Source organism: Hemitrygon akajei, chromosome 20 (assembly GCF_048418815.1).
Source record: "Hemitrygon akajei chromosome 20, sHemAka1.3, whole genome shotgun sequence".
Lineage (NCBI taxonomy): Eukaryota > Metazoa > Chordata > Chondrichthyes > Myliobatiformes > Dasyatidae > Hemitrygon > Hemitrygon akajei.
Genome location: NC_133143.1, coordinates 12,258,471 through 12,271,716, shown reverse-complemented (window position 1 = coordinate 12,271,716; position 13,246 = coordinate 12,258,471). Strand labels below are relative to the sequence as shown.

General features: G+C 38.9%; 1 protein-coding gene across 3 annotated transcripts in view; it reads right to left on the bottom strand.

The window, feature by feature from the left end:
* The window catches only part of topbp1 (DNA topoisomerase II binding protein 1), a 114,486-nt gene that overhangs the window by 47,214 nt on the left and 54,026 nt on the right, over positions 1 to 13,246 (bottom strand). For all 3 annotated transcript variants that reach the window (XM_073023860.1, XM_073023859.1, XM_073023861.1), the window contains exons 14-18: positions 11,602 to 11,873; positions 5,926 to 6,102; positions 4,715 to 4,821; positions 4,490 to 4,613; positions 1,627 to 1,770 (exon numbers count right to left, since the gene is read on the bottom strand). In XM_073023860.1, the coding sequence (XP_072879961.1) occupies positions 1,627 to 1,770; positions 4,490 to 4,613; positions 4,715 to 4,821; positions 5,926 to 6,102; positions 11,602 to 11,873 (824 nt within the window). The remainder of the gene's footprint in view (positions 1 to 1,626; positions 1,771 to 4,489; positions 4,614 to 4,714; positions 4,822 to 5,925; positions 6,103 to 11,601; positions 11,874 to 13,246) is intronic.

Sequence of the window (13,246 nt, the reverse complement as noted above, 5' to 3'; positions counted from 1 at the left end):
ATATGCCCGGCCTTAGGTTAGGGCAGAATACTACTTCATATTGCAGGTGCTGTCTTTCGAGAGCCTATAAAATTGGTGAAGGATGCCTGTACTTTCATACTTAAATCATCTTGTGTCTTAAAATTGATGAATTAATTTAGATTTACAAAAAAAAATTCTTAAACTTGTGATTTTTACATGGCTGTGAAGTAGTCTGTTAGGTAACTGGGTAACAACTAGAACTAATTACCGTAGATTCCGGACTACAGAGCGCACCTGATTAAAAGCCGCTGGCTCTAATTTTAGAAATAAAATCAATTTTTTAATTGTAAAGGCCGCACCGGATTTTAGGCCGCACCGCTACTTTTAAATATACATACGTATCGGTAACACAAATTACGTTGCATATACTTTTTTACTGAACAGCACGAACAACATTCCAATATCTCCCAGCGACTGGTAAAAATATATATACTGCGAGCCTTTAACTTAAAAGCAGCGTTTTCGCTCGGGTCTGACGCGCTTGTGTAACGCGATCGGGTCTAATCGGGTCTGACGCGCTTGCGTAACGCGATCGGGTCTAATCGGGTCTGACGCGCTCGGGTCTTGCTTTTCTTCGAGTATTTTCCATGTTGATGAGGGTGAGTACAAATGACTGATTTACAATAATTTAATTGTGAAAGTGCGCTTGATTTATCGTACAATTTCATTGGACCTCTGTGAACTACTCATCAATTTTATTGGTCTACTGTTACGAGGCAAAATGTTTACGAGGCGGCATGGAAAAAAAACCATGTATTAGCTGCTCCGGTTTAAAGGCCGCAGAGTTCAAAATGTGGGAGAAAAGTAGCGGCTTATAATCCGGAATCTACGGTAATTACAACAATCCAATCAGACAACTAAGGCACAGCACTTTTTTTTAAAGAATGGCATCCATAGAGTATGGAATCTGGTAAGTAGGTAATTCAGTTAAAGTACAGCAAGATAGGTTTGTACTTCCACTGCAGTACGTGGGAGTTGATGGAAACCATGGCAACTACATTTGAAACGAGTGTATGCAGTTGAAAGAATTATGCCTGAGTTTTTGTTTTATGCATTTACTTTCAGAATACGAAAATCACTTGCAAGACTGGCATTTATTTATTTAAATCTTACTTTACAAGCTTACAAGATGGCCTTTTCAGGAACAGGTCTTTAGAAACATTTCCAAGAGATACTTGCACCAAAGAAAGAATTATGAGAAACTACACAGCTGTTATGTTAAAACGAGGAAGAAAGATAAGTCACTAAAATGTCTTTGGGTTAAAGAAAGATTTGGCAACTGTGGAGATGAGGAAAGGAAGAAAATACGTTATGTCTCAATACTATAGAACCAATGTCAGAAAGAACACAAACCATTTTTTTTTAATAGACTGAGAAGAGAAGGGAATGAAATCTCTTTATTTTAATCAAGTTTTGCAAGATGAATATGCGGAAACATCTTTCAGAAACAAGAACAACAGATGGCCCCCTCAAGCAACTGTTGGAAATCTGCCAGTGAACTTTGCCGAAGCAGTGTCAGTAGGACTGACTCACACAAATTATCCAAGGAAACGTGCATCAATAAAAATAGCATGAATTATACTACATTATACAGCCTTACAGTACCTGTTCATTCTCGGATCTTGCTTCAGATGGGCAGTGGTGAGCACAGACTTTGATTTCTTGAACTGCATTCATATCCAGACTCATATTGGGATTGTATGTGTGAGGATAAAGAGACTCAGGCACTTTCTTCTGTTCATCAGCACACTATCAAATAATATACAAGATACAGTATTCTAATTATCAATCTGTTCATAAAATACAAAAGCAGTAATAATGAAATCATACTCTACTGTAATTTCATTTCAATCAAAATATTGACTTCATATTTCTAAAGCCATTAAATATTTGTGGAATTTAGGATCCAATGAGCCGTTGATACATTGCACCTTTTTCACCATTACAAATCTGTACAAAACCGTGCGGTGAAAGCAGTAAAAACTCATTAGAAGGTCATGGACATGAAATGTTGACCATTTTTCTTTCCATGAATGTTTCATAACTTGTTCTTTTCCACTGTTTTGTTTCTGTCGCAAATTTTCAAGTTTGTGATTTTTAAAAATTTTCAACAAAGTGATTGACCGTGGGAATTAAAAAAAAGAACTGCAGATCAATTGCAGATCTCACAAATCCATGAAGTGAAAAACAGGGATATTTACTTCAGTTGAGAGATCCTCTTTCGGTGGTTAGGTCTAATTTAGCTTTTGTACTGTCTAGTCTGAACATCACACTAGGAACACAATATAAGGGACCTCAATATTTTGTAATATTCTCAGATTCTCAGTAAGGCTAGAGAATCTGAAGGCATCCTCCTTAGAACTGAGGAATTTATTGACATTGTCTCCAAATAACGGAGATTTTTATAAAAATAAGTAGAATCTGGCAGAAACAGACAGACATACTTTTTTGATCCTGAGGGAAATTGGGTTTCGTTACAGTCGCACCAACCAAGAATAGTGTAGAAATATAGCAATATAAAACCATGAATAATTAAATAATAAGTAAATAATGCCAAATGGAAATTAGACCAGGACCAGCCTATTGGCTCAGTGTGTCTGACACTCTGAGGGAGGAGTTGTAAAGTTTGATGGCCACAGGCAGGAATGACTTCCTATGACGCTTAGTGTTGCATCTCGGTGGAATAAGTCTCTGGCTGAATGTACTCCTGTGCCTAACCAGTACATTATGGAGTGGATGGGAGACATTGTCCAAGATGGCATGCAACTTGGACAGCATCCTCTTTTCAGACACCATGATACAAGCCATCAATAACTTAGCAATGTCATTTAGATAGAAACAATGCAGTCGAAAATTTGCTCCTTTAACTGGGTTTTGATGCCCCCCCACTCTCTCTAACTTGGGAGTATTTGATGATATAACAATCACACAAAAGTGTTTCACTTTATACATTTGTAAAGCATTAAAATGATCCAAATATTATGTCTTTTAGATTTGGATAAACTAGTCATCATAATTATCTGAAAACTAGGATGCCATTCTTTTCAAGGAACAATACCATCATCCAATTCTAACTAAGGTCACCAGATCCAAAAACACTAAACAGTTAGTGTAGCTTGAGGTGTCGGTGTTCCGAGTGCAATTCCAACTTCATTTGTAAGGAGTCTGTATGTCCTCCCACATGTCAAAGACATGCCAGTTAGCAGACTTTGTAAATTGTCCCTTGATTAGGCTAGAGTTAAATCAGGGGTTGCTGGGTAACACAGCTCAAAGGGCTGGAAGGGCCTATTTCACACTATAACTAGCTGGAGTTCTTCAATTAAAGAATGATCGAAACTGGATTTTCAAAAGGGATTTATAAAGGCACTTAAGGGAAAACAGCTTTCAGAGATATGGGTCAAGGATGACAGAACACATTTCTCTGCAAGGGGGCAGCTTGATCTTGACTGGCTAACTGGTCTCCTTCGACCACAAACAGAAATGTAGACTCTTGGTTGATGAAATGAGTAATAATTTTGCCTAAAAACATGAATGGATCAGGTAGCAAAATGGCCAATGCACAGGATAAGCCTCTGAATTTTCATTGAGACCAATGTAATTACACAAGTACATTCAAAATAGTTAACAGTTTAAGCAGAAAGCAAAGTAAATTGATCAGATGGATGAAGGGAAAAACAAAGGAATTGTCTATATTGCACCTATGATTGCTAGAATTTCGAATAGTTACAGCCAAATCAACAAAACTTTAGCAATTTTTCTTCTTTGTTTAAAGGAGGACATGGGAAATAGGACAACAAATGGAACAAAGAGTATGAACTGAAAACATTCTCTTTCTAGACATATAGTTGAGTAGGCTACGGTCAATTATGGATAACTCTGAACATCCTCTACATAGCACCATCCAGAGACAGAGAAGCAGTTTCAGCGACAGGTTACTATCGATGCAATGCTCCTCAGACAGGATGAAGAGGTCAATACTCCCCAATGCCATTAGACTTTACAATTCTACCGCCAGGACTTAAGAACTTTTTAAAAGCTATTATTAATGCTTTTTGAGATAGTGATTTAGATGCATATCATATTTTTTACTGAGTTAAGTATTGTATGTAATTAGTTTTGCTACAACAAGTGTATGGGACATTGGAAAAAAGTTGAATTTCCCCATGGGGATGAATAAAGTATCTATCTATCTTTCTTTTCAAATCTTTTTATTAATTTTTAAGAAAAACATAAGAAAAATATTAGTACAAAACATTTGAGAGTACATAATACTATCTATCTATCTATCTATCTAGTTCAACATCCCAACAGTTTGATGTGTAAAGCACTGCCTTAATGGAAATTTTCAGACCATCACTGATGGAATTCAAATAAATAGAAAGTCAAAGCATTTAGGACACTTATTGATGCAGAAACTTTTTGCAGAGCCCCAGGCCAAACTGTGTCATAAAGGAAATAGTTCTCTTACTGCAAATAGCCAGTATTCTGAGACAATGTGAATGCCCTTTTCTTTGACAGACTTGTATTCCCGACTGGTGTCATTCTGCCTGCCCTGGTAAATGAAATGTGTTACCGTTTCATCATAACTCCACCTAAAAATGAAAATATTAAGTTTAAAGGTTTGTTTTGATTTGTCCAAAGTAGAAAAAAAATCAATTTAAGAAGTAGGTACAATGGAACAATAAATCCACACCTGTAATCTGCTCCCAGAGAGGCTGCGATTGCATTCAGATCACCCTGTCGCTTACCAAGCTTCTTACTGACACAAATCACAACATCTGCTAAGATGTTAGGTTCTTCCTGTCAAAGAAAACCACAAAATTGCAGTGAGTGTTTATTTTATTCATATGTAGATACGTTTCATATGAGGGAATGCAAAACCTGAGAAAAAGCATTTCAATTTACAGAATTTCGGTTGGTTGAGATAAAGCTTATATTCCAATATATCAACATATTACACTGACATTGTCACCTTCCAGAATGAATAATCAAAGTTTATTTAGTTTGATCGGAAGCTGGAAAATATCGATGCCAATACTTTATAATGTCTATACTGGAGCAGATGTCATCATTCTAGAACAATGACGGCTAATTTATGGTGAAAGGTGAAGCATTATATTGTTTAAAATAAAAAACATAGAAAGTACGGGGAGTGGAAGACAGAAAGGTTCAACATAGTAGAAAACTACGAGAGACTTCAGGAATCAGTGTTTTCTGTTTTTAATTCTGATTATCAGTAGCTGCAATAATTTTCTGTTTTACTTTGATTTTCAATACCTGTAGTATTTTCCTGTAGAGCTATACAATAGGGAAATTCTAGGCAGTTTCTAAAGTAGGTTACATGGTCAGCATAACATTGTGGGCCAAAGGGCTTGTAATGTGCTGTAGATTTCCATGTATCTGATATTGAAAATGTGGTTTAAAAAAGTATTTGAATAAAACAAATAGAGAAGGAAAAAGATGCCCACATACGAAGCTTTAAATTTATAATTATGAATAGGGAAATGTTACATAATCATAGCATTGTGTTTCAGCCCATCATCTCTATGCAGACTACTCACTCTAAGCACTCATCTACACCAATTCCATTTCCCCCCTCTTCCATTCCCATAAATATCCTCTCCCTTCGGTTCCCAATTACAGTGTAACCTACAGTGACAACCAGCACATCTTTGCCTTTTGGAAAGAAACTGAAGCATCAGAAAGAAACCCATGCATTCATGGGGTGAAAATGTAGACTCAAGCAGACAGCAGCCAAGACTAAGATTAAAACTGCATCCTTAAGAGCTGAGATGTAGCAGCCAATTGCTCCCATACAGTACCACTCTTAAAGGCTTTACAATTTGCCTAAAAATTAAATGTCTCTAAAGCAACAAGTGCTGAAAAAACAAATTCTCATTTTACCTTAGCTGGCTCAACTACATGAAGTTGAGGGCTAGTGGCAGATGATGCTATAGCATTCCGTCTACTGTTAGCTAAAGCCACCTTCAAATTCCTACCAATTACTTCAGAAAGCGGAGTACTCATCTTTCTGTTACGTTGATTTGGATTCTTTGGGGTTTCCAGAATTGCCAATGCTTCCTATAACGAAGAAAGCATAAATGATATAATAGGTGACCAGGAAGAAGTGCAATGCAGTGAAACAGCATCGAAGGATTCAGATGACAATGAAGAGCCAAATCTATTGAGTTTACAAGCATTCACATAACACACAGGTCTGCTTTATGTGGGCCATACATAAATAGAGCTATTTTCACTGAGAACTTTGTTACTATACAACTGTTCTATCAGTAGATTGTCCACTGTAACATTGTGGGACAATTATTTCAGGCTTATAGAAAAACTGCCACTGAATTCATTGTTATTATAATCTGTTTATAACACATAGAATATTGATTTCTGTGTTTCCTGTAATATAACAGTATCTAGAGTAGAAACCACTGAATTAGAGTAACCAGTAATTGTACAACATTAATTTACTCCAAAACAGAACTCATTTGATGTAGACATTTGAAATTCTCGAGCCAAGAGTAAAAATGGAAGCTCAGTTGTGGAGCATTCTCAAGATAGTGATTGATAGATATAAAAGGAATCAATGTGGAACCAGTGTAGGAAAATGGCATGGATGTAAAAGTTCAGCCATCATCTTAATGAATGGTGCAACAGGCCTGAGAGATTGAATGGCCTATTCTCACTCCTATTTCTTATGTTCTAGAGATGACATTTTGGGGCATTGGTGTGGCAAGGCAAACAATTTTTGCCAGTTCAATACCCTTGAATCAATAAAGCTCTTCTGGTGGAAGTGCCTCAAATTCTCTTGGGCAGGGAGTTCCATGATTTAAATGATGAATGATCAGACATACAAGTCAGGATTGCATGGTATTCTGTGGGTATCAGTATTTTAATGCAGATACCCTTATCCTTGATGGTAGAGATCACAGGCTTGGAGGGTGCTATTACAGCACCTTGGGTGAGTAATTGTAGTGCATTTAGTAGATAATACACACAGCAGCCACTGTGTGTCAGTGATACAAATATTAAGTATGGTGAATTCTAAGCCCTTTGGTATGTGACATTTTCATCTTGGAAAACAAAGCCTAGCTATACTTCCTATGAATTTCTATGCTCCTTTCAAGCCACCTGTGCTGGTGGGGATCTCAGGAGGACGTTCAGACTTACCATCCACTTTGCACTTCTGTTTGCATTTCCACCTGAACGTGGATGTGAATGCTTCATGTTTGCCTTTAGGATTCATAACCAGTGCCCTATCACTGTTGGGGATGCAGATGTTATTGCCTCACATCAGCATTTTAAATTTGACTACCACCATTCACTTTTAGATGGTGCAAGAATGCAGAGTGCTGATCTGGCCTGCCGGCCATGAATTTTTCACTTATGTTTACAGTTAGTCCTGTGCTACACTTTAGCAAGTTGGTATTTCATTTTTCAGTACATCTGGCACTATTCTGGGCATACGTTTCTGCAATGACCCAGAGTTGATCTCCTGTCCAATCTATTTAAGTGCCCATCAGGCAGGTCTGCGTAGTCTATCTCACAGGCATGATCGTAGCACCACACAACACAATTAAAGATAATCTTCAGTGTCTTTCACTAACAAAAAAAGCAACACACACACAAAATGCTAGCAGAACTCAGCAGGCCAGACAGCAGCTATGGAAAAGAGTAAACAGTCAACATTTTGGGCTGAGACCCTTCATCAGGACCACAGAAAAAAGATGAGAAGTCAGAGTAAGAAGGTTGGGGGGAGGGGAGGAAGAAATATAAAGTACTGTCGGCCTTCCTTATCCGCAAGTTCCACATGCGCGAATTCAACCAACCACTAATCGAGAAAACCTGGAAGTTCTCTTCCAGCACTTGTTGTTTGAGTATGTACAGACATTTTTTTCTTGTCATTCTTTCTAAACAATGCAGTATAACAACTATTTTACACAGCATTTACATTGTATTAGGTATTATAAGTAATCTAGAGATGATTTAAAGTATACGGGAGGATGTGCGTAGGTTATCGTGGATCAGAATCGAAAAAAAAATCTAAGTTCTCTTACTAAGTAAGTCGGAACAGGTACATCCGGTATTATTTAGCATCAGTTAGTCAAACGTTTGTCTTAGTATATATTTTACCTTTCAATGCATATAAAACACTTAAGAATGTATGTTTCAGCTCAGGGCTCGGGAACGGAAGTTCCTGAGTTTGATCCAGTGACAGATTGCTCTCGAGTGCATTTTCCATCCATGCCTGGTTGATGTGGAGGATCAAAAACCCAAAACCCAATAATTAAACCACTGCGTTGCTTAGTAATAATTGTAGCTTTCATCAGGGCAGGGCCTTTCTCACTTTATCCTTTAAAATTGTTCCGCCCGTTAACCGACTCTAGTCTAACGCTTTTCCAATGACTGATGGCATTTCACCTCTTTCCGATCGCTTTATTATTTCCACTTTATTTTCAATCGTGATCATGATTATTCTTGTGAACAGAAACACTGCGGATTCAGAGTTCCGCCACCGGGTCCTAATGTCCACTGCACTGAGACAGGTTAAATAAGGTCTGGGGTTCCACTAGGTCCTAAGGTCCACCGCATTGAGACAGGTTGAATAAGGGACTTGAGCATCTGCATTTTTTGGTATCCACGAAGGGTTCCGGAACCAATCCCTCGCGGATAAGGAAGGTCGACTGTAGTGGGTGAAACCAGGAAAGGGTGAGGGGTGAAGTAAAGAGCTGGGAAGTTGATCGGTGAAAGTGATAAATGGCTGGGGAAGGGGGGGGGGGGGGGATCTGATAGGAGAGAACAGAAGACCATGGAAGAAAGGGGGAGGAGCACTAGAGGGAGGTGATGGGCAAAAAGGAGATAAGGCGAGAGGGGGAAATGGGATGGGGAATGGTGAAGGAGGAGGGGCAATAACCACAAGTTCAAGAAATCAATGTTCATGCCATCATGTCAGTGGCTACCTAGCCAGAATACAGGTGCTGCTCCTCCAACCTGAGTGTGGCCTCATCGCAGCAGTGGAAGAGAACATGGCTTGACGTGTTGGAGGCAATCAGGGTGAAAGCAGGATTTTGTGGTGGTCACTCCTATTAATGCATGATAGATGCGCCTCCATGGGCAAATTCTTATCAACTAGGTAAAATAAATTTATCCCTTCCATTGATTCACTCACTACTTGCCTGAAAACTAGTCTGGCAACCATGTCCTTCAGAACCCAGCCAGCTTGATCTGTGGTAGTATCACCAAAGCTAGTCTTGATCAGAGACACTGACCAAGTGTATATTCCCAACAAATATATATTCTGTGTTCTTACTTCAAGTGCTTCTTCCAAGTATTATTAAATAGGGAATGGCACTGGTACATAAGCTAAAGGAGGACGGCAGGTGCTAATTGTGAGGAGTTTCCATTGCCATCGGTTAACCTGTTACTATAAGATTTCTTGGGTTCCAGGAGTCAATGCTCAAGGCTGTTGCTTCTGGTGGATCTACCATACTGGACAGGGCACAATGAGCGTAATGGTGGATTTTGGCATATTGTCTTTAAGGTAACAATTAAAGTACAGTATGGCCTTGAATCGTGCAATTCTGAAAAGCAAAACCCATTAGTGGATATTTAGGAAATCAGGATGAACAGATAATGTAGTTCAGGCTACTTCCCAAGACTAACGTAGACAAACAATTTAACACACTAGTTAAATTATTATGCATATTCATTTGGTCACAGAAAACTGCAGATGCTGGGTTGATAATATTGCAAGGGTAGGACAGAGGAATATTCATCAGCTAATAGCTTTGGAGCAGTCAGAGGTTCTGTAGAAGGATCTGATGACTGTGAAAGCTAGTGAACAGAGAATGAGGACAAGGGACATCCTCAACACATCTAACCAATTCCTCTCCATCACCACCCTATCTGTCTAGTGGAACTGGTCATGACACTCAACAATTTCTCTTTCGATTCCTCTTTCTCCAAACCCAAGGTATAGTCATGAGCACCCACACTGGCCTCAGCTATGCCTGCCTTTTTGGCTATGTAGAACTGTCCAGGTTCAAGCCTACACTGGTAATGCTCCCCAAATCTTTTGAGCTATACTGACGACTACAGTGATGCTACTCCCATGTTGACCTCTTCAATTATGCCTTCAACTTCCACCCTACCTTCAAATTTACTTGGGCCATTTCTGACACTTCACTTCCCTTTATCAATCTCTGGAGATCGACTATCTACTGATACCTTTTATAAACCTGATTCTCGCAGCTATCTTGACTATACCCCTTCCCACCCCGTCCCTTGTCGCCACATCTGTTCTCAGGATGAGGCTTTCCATTCCAGAGATGTCCTCCTCCTTCAAAGAACAGGGTTTCCTTCCACTACCATTGATGCTGCCCTCATCCATATCTCCTCTATTTCCGAGACATCTGCCCTCACTCCAACTTCCTATCACTATAACAGAGACCTTGTCCTTTCTACCACACTATAAGCCTCCACAACCAGGCCAACATATCATTCTATAACTTAAGCCATCAACAATGGCATCACTCATCCCCAGGTTCTACAAGGATCACTGTTGACATTTTCCCCCTATTCATGCCTTCCCATTGATCTCCCTCCTGGTACTCTCTGCAAGCATATTAAGTGCTGCCCCTATACCTCCTTCCTCACCACTATTCAGGGCTCTTCCAGGCGAGACAACATTTCACCTACGAACTGCCACCTACTGTATCTGGTGCTGCCTCCTCTACATTAGTGAGACCCAACATAGATTGAGGGACTGCTTCATCAAGCACCTTTGCTCCATCTATCACAAAAGGATGAATTTCCAGTGGCCACCCATTTCAATTTGACTTCTAAATTCCCATTCTGACATTTTGGTTCATGGGCTTCTCTATTCCAACGATGAGGCCAATTTCAGGTTGGAGGGGCAACGCCACATATTCCACCTGGGTAGCCTCTAAACTGATGGCATGAACACTTGATTTCTCTAACTTCCAGAAATTTCTCCACCATCCTCTTCTTTTTCCGTTCCCCATTTTGGTTACCCTCTTACCGCTCTCTTCTCTTTATCTGCCTATCACCCTCCTCTGGTGCCCCTCCTCCTTTCCTTTCTCCCATGGTCCACTGTCCTTTCTTATCTGATTCCTTCTTGTTCAAACCTTTACCTCTTCCACCGATAACACCCCTACAGCTTCTCACTTCACCCCCTTCCCCCTCACCTAGTTTCACCTATCACCTGCCAATTTTACTCCTTCACCTCCTCCCACCTGCTCATTTTGGCTTTATACCATCCTTTCTGGTCTTGGCTTGAAATGTCAACTCTTTATTCCTCACTATAAAAACTGCCTGACCTGAGTTCCTCCAGCATTTTGTGTTAATTGCCCTAGTTTTGTTGGTTCCTTATTTTGTTTTACTGTTCTTAAATAACACAACCTTGTTGTAATAAATATTCCATACCTCCATCATTAACTCCAGTGTTCATCAGCACATATAAATAACCTAAACCAAGTGTTCTTATTACAAAGCTGTTAAATCTGTTGTCAGCAACCTTTTCCGTATTGGTTTAAGAGAATTTGCATCTACCTTAACATCAAAGGATGGCTTGAAGAGCTTGTCCTTACACAGGAATTTTGAAGGTGTATCAAGTCGCAAATTAGCTTCTTTCTGCTGAATGGGTTGTTCAACTTCTGTTTTGTCTGTTTTATTTTGCTGAGATACAACCATCTGGAAGGCTTTACTCTGGAACCTGTTAATATCCAGTGGAGTCACAGCACTGCTCAGCTTGGGTGAGGAAAGCTCAGGTGAACGTTCTGGTAATTTGCACAAATCTGTGGCAGGCTGATGGACTTCTTCAACTAATTCATGCAAAAATTTAATAAGGAGTTAAAATATTTTAACAAAACCATGCATAGTCACAGATTCCAACAATGAAGTTACAGAAATCAACACAAAATTTTCACAACAGGGACATGATCATTCAAATCCTTAGCTCCAAGCAACAACTTTGTACTTACTTAAGGTAATCAACTCAAACTCTCCACTGTGCTTTACCAGATTTCTGCCAAACAAAATTTAACACCAAGGTACAGAAGGATATATTTGGGTATGTGAAAACAAGATCAATCAAAGGTGCAAGTCTGAAGAACCAACTTTACAAAGAGGAGTAATTTAAGACGGCAACAGTAATATTCAATATACAAATTCACGACTTCTAAATACAGAAACAAAATATTGTGGCTGACAGGAATCTGAAATAAAGGCAGAAATGCCATACATACTCCAAATAGCTAAAAACAGATTTACCAGTTTCAAAGTCAGTTGTATGTTTTTTTAAAGAAAACAGAAAGGCCCCTATATACATAAAATAATATTTTTCTTCAAACTTTTTATTTCTTGTCAAACAAAATGACAACACAGTAAATGCATGGAACTTCAATATACATATCTGAAATCTCCAGATAATGAAAGAAGTGTACCAGAAATTCTCAGCAGGGGAAGCAGTATTTATACCCAGCTCTGACATATTAAGTACCGTATATTCTATTTTTGTTCTAGCTTTCCAGTATTTTGCTTTGGATATCTTCATTTAAAATACCAAAGATTAGTCTGTCCACGGAATTTGAGATTCTGTTGTTGCAGAAGCAGAGAATGGTGACATGTGGAAGGCAGCTCTAGCAGGGAAATGTGGAAATTTTGAGCTGCAGGAGATGCCAACAGCACCAACAGGACCATTTAAAAATGAGGTACTAATCTATTGAAACTGCTATGCAGTAGTCTGCATGCACACAAAACAGTTAAAACAGCATGCAGTTGACAGTATCACAACCAATATAAACATAAAATTCCATAGCTCTCCACATCTTGCTGAGAATTCTATTGGATGTTTTTTTAAAAAAACTAATCAGGAGACAAGAGTTCCAACAGTACAACCTAATGTGCAAGTGTGAAAGGCGAATCAATGATATTCAGCTGGAAGTGATGAAGGTGTCCTTTCGAGATCTCCACCATAATTGACACAGATCTTCAGCTAATTCAATTCATACCATCTATGTAATATCAAGAACACTGAATATAGCAAAGAACATAGCATCAAAGAAGATTGTAGCTGAAGTAATAAGGCCTACACTTCAGAATTAGTTCTAACTCTAGTCAAGCTACTTTAGCATAGTTATAGCATTTGTATATATCCAACAATAAGGAAAATTGCCCAGGCACACCCTATTCCTAT